The sequence below is a fragment of the Melanotaenia boesemani genome, chromosome 21, assembly GCF_017639745.1.
Source record: "Melanotaenia boesemani isolate fMelBoe1 chromosome 21, fMelBoe1.pri, whole genome shotgun sequence".
In the NCBI taxonomy this organism is placed as follows: Eukaryota; Metazoa; Chordata; class Actinopteri; order Atheriniformes; family Melanotaeniidae; genus Melanotaenia; species Melanotaenia boesemani.
The window spans coordinates 9022063-9033184 of NC_055702.1; the positions used below are offsets into that span (position 1 = coordinate 9022063).

Below are 11122 nucleotides of genomic sequence, written 5' to 3' on the forward strand. Positions count from 1 at the left end.
ATTTGTTCGCGTTCATGAGATGAGAGTGGTGGCACACCTGGGCACTCCCCCCTGTAGGCTGCCCTCCACCGATGGCCCCAGCTAGTCATTGTTTTTGTTGAGCTATTTAGCTTTTAGCCTTTTTTTTGTTAAACATTTGTGTGTTTGATTTAAGTTTGTGTTTTTGTATTGAAAGAAATATTAACTTGCACCCACGTCTGTCTGTTTAACAGGAACAAGCCTGTGTCCATTTTTTCCTGGGGTCCTACACTCCAGGTGGCGTTGTTGGTCATCCAAGTTCCATGATTTTAAATAAAGCATTAATAACATTTATCTTCAATCTTTTCATTTTTGACTACATCTCTCATTGTACATTACCACTCTGCCACACAAACACACACATGATTGTAGTAATAGATGTCTCATCAATGATGCAAGTGGAGCAGCTGCTTCACCATTATTTAAAGTGTACAAACTTAGTTTTTGCTCCCTCATTTTTTTAATACTCAAATAAAAAAAATTATATATTATACATTGCAATTATCAATGGATGGTTACCCTTATAAACTGTCATACTATTTTCAGTTATTGATTTTAAAAAAAATAATAATAATAATAAAAGATCCCATTCTTGGACTGGCCGCACAGTCAGTTGGGTCATTTTAACATATTGTGTTGGCCACTGGCACACAAACACATCAGCAGCTTTACAGGTATGAAATGTGTCATGTAACTTTATTAATGGATCTGTTAGGTCCACTGACAATAACATACAAATTCTAAATGTGCTAAAATTAAAAATGAGTTTTAGGAAATTAACAAATCTATCACTGGCTAATAGTGCCATGGGGTAAGTTTGCTTCAGATCGGGCTTTACCCGAGGTACATGGCTGTCTCACAATAGGGAGTCTCTCATTATTTCTCTGGTTAGTTATAGTAGAACTCTGCCAGCAACTGGGGTGCAGGTGGGTCCAAGTCTCTCATTCCACGACACCCCAAGACCTCTTCTCACAACCTTAACCTCACCGTGCTTTGTGGATTCCCCCCAGCTGTCCGTCCCTTTGTTCCTTTCTCCTCCTTCAGGTGGAGGCATGAGGAGAGGAGACGGAAGCAGAAAGTACTATGCTGTTTTTGTTCATTTCTCCTAAATAATTCATTAAAATGACAGTGAAAACAATCCTTTAATTAGCACAAATTATGTTATATAATTTGGATTTTACTGAAAAAAACTACCAATGATACCGTGATAAAGTAGCTTCCCTTAATAAGTTAATCTCAGAAGCTAATTTTAAAACCTGCCTGAAATTGTTATCAGTGATCTAAACAGTCAGGAGAACCAACACAAGCACAATACTGCACAAAAAAAACTTAAACCCAAATGTTAAACTAAAATTCTACATGAAGAATGAGCAACACAATATAATTTACACTGCTGGTTAAGAAAGAGTTGCCAACAGGCTCATATTTTCTTGAATCTGTCATTTAATAATTATATTAAATTATATAATAATAATCATAATTTGTTTATGGAAAATTTTTGTAGGAATTCAGTTCAGAATATATATCTTTTCTTTTTCTAAAATTATATTTTAGAACAATAAAATCTTATTCATTTTCTGAACAGAGTTTGGATTATCTAAACGGATTTTTCATGCAGTTTTTACCTCCACCGAGGACTTCATGCATTCTGGAAATCGTGGTCTCTCAGTCTGTCTGTATGTCTGTTAGAAACATAACTCAAAAAGTTATGGACTGATTTTTTTTGGAATTTTTTTGGAAATCTCTGAAATGGAATAAAGAAAAAGTTATTAGATTTTTGGGGTGATCCAGATCACCGCCTGGATCCAGGATTTTCTAAAAGGATTCTGGGAGATAGGGATAATTTTGCTTTTAGAACTTGTAACTCAAAAACAATATCAACAATCATTGACCTAAAAAAAGATAATAATAATAATAATAACAATAAATTACAGTGGCTTAGCGGATGTCTGTGCTGTCTGAGTGCTTCTAGTTAGAGCTGCATTTAGACTTCAGTGAGAATCGAAATCCTTAGGATTTAGAGTGTCGATTACAACATACGTGTCCATCCTGGTTTGCATTCTCCTTCTAACATAATCAGGTGCCTTCGATAGTGATTTAAAGGTTGAGTGAAAAAATTACTTACATCTAGTGGTAAAGAAGGACATAGAAATGACGTCAAATGCCACAAATGTCAAGGGTTGATGCCTTCAGTGGCCAAAATTCTTCCAGACCTAAACATGTTTTCATCTGTGTGTGGATCCAGTGGCCTCGGATGCAGCGATGACTGAACTATAGATAATTGTCTTATTCTGTTTACTGTCTTGTCCTTTATGCCTTTTAAGGTGTTACATATCCCAAATGGTACTCAACCTATTAAACTAAGCTGGCACGGTTTTTTTTTTAAAGCTTGGAGGGTTCTCACTTCACATAAAGTTGTTTGTCCATTTAGAGACAACGTAGTAAAATGTTGGCACAAATACGGCAGCTGCCATGGACCTACAACAAGTAAATATAAATGGTTCATTCTAAGAGAATAAAAACATAACAGGTTTTTTAGATACCAACATAAACAATTTTTATTGATATAATTAATAAAACATACATATTACAATAGTTAAAACAACCACATCTGTGATATATGATAGTGGCTCCTTATTTAATGTGCAAAATTGTGTCAAACATGCAACAGTGATGATAAAGGACAAGATGCATAACCTATCATACTATACATCTCAGTTTGGTTGAAATTATTATGTTTAGAAATACCACATGTACAGGAACAGTAAAAATCTAGCTTCTAATCTGACACGCTTCTGTGATGTTTTGATTATATGGGCTCTTTTTTATGTATTAAAATCTGTGTGAACTGTTAAAACTCAGACCCAAATCTTTTTGGTCTTCAAGCCATCACGTTATATGTGGTAAAAAGTTGTGCCCTATCTATTGAAACTTTTAATAGCTAAAGACATTTATATATATATATGCTCTTCATGACCTCTAAACCATTCTTTCTACATCTTATTCTTTGCTTTGTTTTATTATTTTTGCCTGTTAATGTTGTGTAAAGCATTTTGGTCCACTCTGGTTGTTTGAAGACAGAGTTGATGCATCAAAAATTATTTTTACCAGACTTGACCAACTTTTAAAGATATCATTACATACGAGGTCACGTTTATGTAAAATAACAATACCTTGAACATGTTTTCAAACCTTTGCGTTGCTAGCTTCATGCTAAGATCCACACTGAAAAGATCATGAGTAGAAACAGAATGACTGATGTGACATAGAAAAATGTGAAGAACTTATTAATTTTTCTAGCCAATCTGGTCCAGTAGCCAGGTTTTCCATCTTCCTTTCTGTTGCTGAGTAGAGCAACAGCTTTCTTAATCTCCTCCAGCTCATCTGAGACTTTTTCTAATGTGAGTGACACCTTGGTCAGATGGTTGCTGCTGTCCTGCAGATGCAGAGGAATAGATATGTTTATACATGTTTAAATTAGAAATTATCAAGAAAAATACAAATGTGATGTTTTCAATTTTTAAAACAGTTTTAACCTCTTTGGTCATGGAGTATGATTGATCAGCTGATCCCTTACTGACAGATGTGCAGTCACTTTGTTTCTTTATTCCTGATAGAGCAATAACAGTCACCATTGTAATTTTTCAGTGTATGGGTTTTCAAGTTTAAACCTATCCAATCCAATCCAATCTTAATTTTTTAAGCACAATAAAACACTTTATTTATATAGCACTTTATAAAAACACATGGTTGCCAGCGTGCTATACATGTACAACATAATTGTTGAACACATAAAGAACACATGTTGTAGAATTATCTCAGTAAAACATGAATGTTAATCCATGGTTTGTAGAAACTATAATTATTCTCACCTCTAATACAGCAGTGGAAATTGTTCCATTTGTTCATGTGATTTTCATTCAGGCTTTGCTTTATTTGTGTTTCATTTTCCTGGGGTTCAGAATCTTTATTTATCAGATGCATCACCAAAATGGTCTCCAAGAGGCTGAACAGCATCAGAGTAAAAATCCCAATGCAGTAGACAGCTGAGAAGAACAGTCAGCATCAATAATGTGGCCTTTTAAAATCTGTGTGTGGTATTTTAGCTTACATGAACAAGAAAGACTTTACACTTATTACCTATGAGTGGGATCCTGTCAGATGAACAAGGCAGAATTTCATTGAGGATTAGCTGCATCACTGTGACGGCAAGCAGCACAGTGATTTTGAAGCCAACCTTCTCACCCCCACTGTCTGACATCAGGAGGGAGGCCAAGTCCAGACACAAAAAGAAGAGGACGGGCAGCAAGAAGTTTGCAATGTAGAGGACAGACCTCCTCTTCATCTTGATCTGTGAAATAACGTGTTGTGTAATTAATGATCTTCCTTCAATGTATTTTACAGGAGATGAATACTTTGAACAAAATAAGCTAGTGACTAATGTGACAATACAGAATTATTTTTAATAAAAGACACAAGTATAGTCAGACAATTTGATCAAACATGAAAAGTAAAAGTACATGAGATCTTTCTAGTAAAGGGTTGAGGGGTTTATTCAGAAAGGTAAAGTTGTTTAACTTTGTGTTGGAGGTGTATGTGTCAGCTGTAGATCTTACTGTTTGGTCTGTCTTTTAATATTTTTGTTATTATACTGCACATATTTTACATTGTTCTATAAATTCCAGCAGCAAGTGTTCCTGTGGAAAGGTTTTATAGCAGGGCAGCTTCAATTTGCATCACCGATAACTTCAAACTTCTGGTCTAACTTATTAGTACAAACAAATATTTGTTTTATACTTCCATTATGATCTACAGATATTAAAAAGGTGAGTACAATTACGTCTCAGATTTCCTCTCAGATTTTGTACGAATCAGTCCGACTTTAAGTACAGCTTCTGAAACGACTTTGTTGTCTGTGACAAAGGTCCTAAGCTAGAACTGTTCAGTTCAGTCCTCTGTCCGTGTCTTGCTGCCATCCATCCATTTTCTATAATGCTTAGTCCAGTTCAGGGTCGCAGAGAAGCTGGAGCCCATCCCAGCAATTAGCAGGCGTGAGGCAAGGGACTATCCCAGGGCCAACACAGAGAGACAACCATCCTCATCCTCATCTCTGAGAATGAGTGTGTGATAAGCTTGTGATCTAACACTTAATTCTTGTGCTATGATTTCTAACTATTCTGAAGCTTCAAATGCATTCAAAACATTTAATAGTGGATATAATGTAGAAGAGCACAGAAGTCAACTTAAACACAAACTACAAATATTCAGTGGAAAATATTTAAAAGTACTGAGCTAAGCAGTTTTTTCTCAAGTCTCAGTCACATAGGACCAAAACAGTGAAGCTTTGTTCTTGTACACTCTGTTGTTAGGCTAAAATGTAAAGTCATGTAATAACAGCTTGAAATGGATCAGTGTAAATAACCAGTTGAAACCTTTGTTTGTCTGTATCTACAAATACTTACAGTGTAAATAATCATTGTTTGGTTGAAACCAAAATGCTTGACAGTTTTGTCTGTCACTGTCATGCTGATGAATAGCCACTCGTACTGCGTCTGCATCGCTTCCCGAGACCACTCAGTGATCACTGTGTTGTTTTTGTTGTAGAATAATTTCAGTTCTTTATCTAAAGTGGAAAATGAGAACAACTGTGAGTTTTTTTTTTAACAGATCAACAATGGGATGACGTATGTTGCATATACAGTATGTGATGTTGCATGCTCATGCATCCATGTTCTGGGCTCACCAGAGTACATAATTGACTTGAAGGAGATGTTGCAGCTCTGAATATCAAATGGGAATTTGTATACGTGCATCTTGCAGGTGCTGATCACCACCTGGTCATTTCTATATTCAACCCAACCATGACTCCTTATGTTGAGATAAGGACTTGGACTGGCTTTGTCCTGTTCTGTCCTGTTAGACAGCAAAGGATCGTGGTACTTTAAGTTTAAAGTGAACATCATATAGTTGTCTTTTATGCTGTAAATCATTTTAAAAACTTTAAAGTGGAATATTGAATTCAAATGAATTTCTTGTTTTCATAATTTATGAAAACAAGAAATTAATAGATTTTCTGAAAATAATTAAGTGAAATCAGAATGAAGGTTTAAAATGACAAATAAATTATTCTTATCATGGACCACAATATCTTTCATTTTGTGCCTTTTTATAACTTCTATGATTACCAACCTTGTAAATTCTTTTCTGCACATTTGCAAACTTGAAATTTTCAGGCAGATTGCTTTTACAGGATGACAAACTTGATTAACAGATGCAAACTCTGAAATTATTTTCAAACTTTCATTTACAACTGCAAAATCTTTATGACTTTATATTGCGCCCATACCATTAGATTCTATTTTATTCTTGAAGGTAGATCTGTAAGTGTAAGCAAATGTGCATATATTTAAACTTACATCTCTTCTATGGTCAGATCTGGCATCCACAAAAGTTTTGCAGGCACTAATATATGGTCAAGTTCACAGAAGTCATTTGGATACCACCAAATGTGTTCATTATCCCATCTCTATAAAAAAAAAAAAGGTTATGGCAGCTCAAGAGGCATAAAAGAGGAAACATTTTTTTTTTTTTGGTGGTGAGATGAAATGGTGCAATATGAAGCAATTAAATTTCAAAGATAAAACTCACCAAATAAATCCAAATGTAAGAAATAAAAGTCTGGTCAGTTTCTCTCTGTAAACAAAGGAAACAAAGGAAATAGTCATTATGCCTTATTTTCAGGCATCCACCATGACTTCTCAAGTAAAGTGCATGTGCATTCAGCAAGAAGGTTACTGTAACCAACACAGACACACAAACGTTCAATCACTCACTCCTAGCAAGAATTTAGAGACTAAAATCAATCCAACATGTGTCCTTGTACTGTAGGAAGAAGCTAAGAGAGAACCCCTGCATACACGGGGAGAACAAGTATGTACATTAATAAATTATATTGGCCGTTATTGAGTGTGTTTGTGGTCTACTAGGAGGAGTGGTGGTTTTCAGTCTAACTGCTGCAGGAATCAAGGACCTTCACAGCTTGAGTGAAGCAGTCTGTAGCTGAAGGAGCTCAGCAGGGAGGTTCTGTACTGGAATTCCCCAATAATAAAATACAATGAAATACAATAATAAAATAATTTTTTTTAATACATTTTGATGATCAGCAAAACATTTGTTATTTTAAGATAAGTTGCAGCATTATAATTTTCCTCGTGGGGAAAATGAAATAATTTTCATTCATTCGTTCGTTTGTTCGTTTGTTCGTTCGTTTGTTCATTTGTTCGTTCGTTCGTTCGTTCGTTCGTTCATTCAGGAACAAGTTGCAGCCTATCTACATGTTTATACTTACATACCTGCCAATCCACATATATTTTTAGCACATACATATACCCATGCATGTACCTATAAACATAAGCCTACATATATATACTAAGCATACTTGGAACTGAGAAAAAGTCTCCTATTGTGAAGTGAAACAGACAATTTGGCCTGGTGGATGAAAAGAAATCAGCACAACACTGCAGTTGCTCCACCAGTTATACCAGTCAAGATGGTCCAAAGAGGAAATGGGATTTTCTTGTGTTGTTGTGTAGTAACTTGGTAACCTTAGGACTTTATTAGCCCCACTGGCTTGTTATCAGAAAAGCTCCTTTAGAGTATTACTCTTAAAGCATTTAATTTACTCTGAATAATCTGAAGTTTGAAATCTTGTATCAGCAATGATCTTTAATGATTAAAATGTTTCTGATATGTTTCTATCTCTCTTTATTTTCATCCTAGTGTTATGAATAATGGCTTCCATTAACTCTCCATTGTCTGCTAATTGCAGCACTGATGGTTAAAATCTCTCTAAATGGCACTGAGCTCATACTGTATGTAAGACATTAAATCCAAGATCTGTTAAGTGCTCAATGTAATCCAGCTACAACATAAGTCCTGAATAAGTTGATGCTGTTTATAATCTTTCTCAGCAGCGTGCCATCTTGTCTGCTTCTACTGTAGCTTTACTTCTGGCTTCCATTGGCAAACACACATTAAATAAATCTAATTGCATCTAACATTCAATTAAAATAATGATAAAGCTTATAATGATAGCTTACCATTACTGCACATTAATTTTAAAACAAAACTTCACTATGAAGAAAGTAGGATTCAAAATTTAGTATTTTTTAGCTTCAAACAAAATAACATCTGATCTGTCAAAATAGATAAATAAATAAACCTTCACAGCATCATTTACCATCATAACTTGATAAATTCTTTTACAGTTTAAATTTGGTACATTTTAGATGCGTTTTCAATTTTTTCAAGACAGTCAGACCACAGAAAGCTCTTTTGCCACTTAGTGGGGTGTGACCACATGTAACCAGAGCACAGTCACATGCTGATCACTTCATGTACATTCCCTCCATTGTCTGACCAACAGAAAATACAGGAAGCGGGCTTCTTAAATGGCCATTATGGCAATCTGCATTAGAACATACATCTGTCAATGTTTTGCTGGAGGCAGTCTAAACCGGGACATGAAAATGGGACTAAAAGACTACTCGGTTAACATCAAACAAGCAAACAAATCAGTGGTAAAGCTTGTGCTGCCACACAGATTATTATATCAGATGCCTCTGAAAAAGAGAGGAAATATTGAAACATAAATGATAAAAAAAAAAAGTCTTAACAACTTACCACATCTAGGATTGCGTAGATCTTCATTTCTAGAAATAGCCATGTCAGATGACGATGGTGTTTAACAGGTCGACTCAGAGAGTACATGTCACTGTTTCCGGTCAGATTCAGGTGTTTCAAAACAGCATCAAAACTGCAGTTCTCTGAAATGTTTACTTCATTTGCTGAAATTATATCAAGACATTTGTATCAGACAGATTCATATCAGGATAACAATGAGAAAAATAAAATGTTGACTGGAGTGTTGTCAAGCACTGCAGAATACTTGAGTTTGTCTAGACAGCTCAGCTACCATATGGTCATAAACATTTAGAAATAATTGTCTGAAGTCTGTGGGTAAATGTTATCGTTTAATTATTTATTATGAAGTGATCAAAAGCTCCAACTCACAAGTGTCTGTGGTTACATCTAAGCATTGTGGCTGCTGAAAGGCCATTGTGAACAACAAATCCAAGGCTGTTCTCCACCCTCCCCCCAGTCAAATTATTAATACAAATTAATTATAATTTTTGTAGACAATTACATTAAATAGATCACAACTATTTAATGATAAAATACCCAGACAGTGAATGTTGTTTGATATAGTTCAGAGGCACAATTACTTTTACAACACTGAAAAAAAAATCATTGTAAAATGAAACATTACAACTCTCAGACATAATTGGAGTAATGGTTTCTCTTATTTTTGTAGTTTGTTTCTTACCTCGAATGTCTTCAAAGATTAGAGGAAAAATCTCTGGCTCCAGGTCCTCCATTTCAAATGACACTGAGAGAGGACATTATATGATTTTACTTTCATGTACACATATCTTCTCTTTAAGGCATCTGAACATATATGAACTGTCGTGAGGTGTGTGCAGGATGCAAATAAAACATTTTTCTTGAGAACATCTGTAATTTACTTTTAAAAAAATGCTTTTTTGCTGAAGTAATTTCACAAAAAACAGATTTTTAGCTAAATCTAATAACAAAACCTGTAATTTTTTCTTAAAATAATTTGTCACTTGTAAATAATGTTTTTAAAATTTTATGCTTATAGCAAGAAATTTGCAGAGTTTTGGTTTTGTACCTGGCATAAATCCCATTGTTAGATTGGGCATCGGGTAATCATCATAAAACTCTTGTTGGTCAGAATCAGAGGCATTTCCACCTGAAACAAGAACAAATTTGCATTTTATGTGCACTTATCTTATGTTTTACATATTTCATGATGATGAATTCATGAAGAGAAATTTAACCCAGATACAGTAGCTGTGATATATTGTATCATAATATGGGCAAATATGCATATGAGAAGCTGAAGTTGAAAATAGAAATAAATAAATAAAAACATTAGGTCACTTGTTGATTTAAAGCTGATTTAATTTGAAGTTTCATAACGGGAACAGATAAATGTTACATTATTTAGTCGGTCTTAAAATAATTTATCATGTTAAACATGAAATCTGCATTAATCATTTCAGAAATGTTCGACCAGTCTGGAATAAAGGATAACATAAATATTCAAGTACTTATGTACTGTTAAGCTCTTTATATTGCATAGCTTTTCTAGTATTTTGATTGTTCCTGTGCTTTTTTTTATAAGTACTTTTCCTAAATATATTAAATTCAGAGATAAATGAAATTCTGATTTAAATTTATCAAATGAAAACATTTCCTCCGGATCAATGTCTGTTATATAGATATAGATTTTTTTCCTGACATTTTAAATAATACAGAGAAAAAACTGTACACATTAATCTGATGTGGGTTTTTGGTTTGTCGCAAAAAATATTTAAAATAACTCTGAATAACAATTCTTATTTATTAGACTTTTATAAATCCTCTTGGCAGATCCACCGTCTGAAAGACACCATTTCATTTTTGATTGGATGGGTCACCTGTAACCCCTCCTTCCTTTACTGTTTCTTCAAGTGTGGAAAGGAAAACTGATTTTCTGCACATTATGTGAACACAAGGTTTTGACTTTAAATAAAAATATTTTGAGGACGAATGACGGATACTATCCTACAGTCTCTCTGCTTCTGTCGGCAGCCAATTTTGAATAAATCAGTTCCTACTTCTGCTACTTTAATTTTTAGGTGGCATTACAACAATGTGTGTATCTTGCAGCAGAAATTTCACATATGATTATCTGTAAAATATATTCTCTTTAAACATTTAAGAAATGCATCATTGATACATCTTTTTCTAAAGTTTTGCTTTGTGAAAACTATTAGATTTAATTTAGTCACATCAGAATATATATATATATATACATATATATATATATATATATATAGTTGTACTGCTTAATTAAACATGAAAATGGCAGAAACACATAACAGTTGAATTTCAACACAATGAGTCTACGTGCATGCATTATACAGAATCGTCTTAACTTACCTGTGATAAGGAGCAGAGAAAAGAAACCAACAAGCAT

The 11122-nt window shown here is 34.2% G+C and overlaps 1 protein-coding gene across 1 annotated transcript; it reads right to left on the reverse strand.

Moving 5' to 3' along the window:
• Positions 1-3189: 3189 nt before the first annotated feature.
• LOC121632980 (5-hydroxytryptamine receptor 3A-like) lies at positions 3190-11122 on the reverse strand. Its single transcript, XM_041974823.1, has 12 exons — positions 11086-11122; positions 9770-9850; positions 9404-9466; positions 8701-8879; positions 6667-6711; positions 6435-6544; positions 5762-5931; positions 5481-5641; positions 4159-4369; positions 3891-4064; positions 3555-3628; positions 3190-3454 (listed from the first exon to the last, which is right to left on the reverse strand). The coding sequence occupies exons 1-12, from the start codon at positions 11120-11122 to the stop codon at positions 3227-3229; spliced, it is 1533 nt and encodes a 510-aa protein (XP_041830757.1). The 3' UTR covers positions 3190-3226.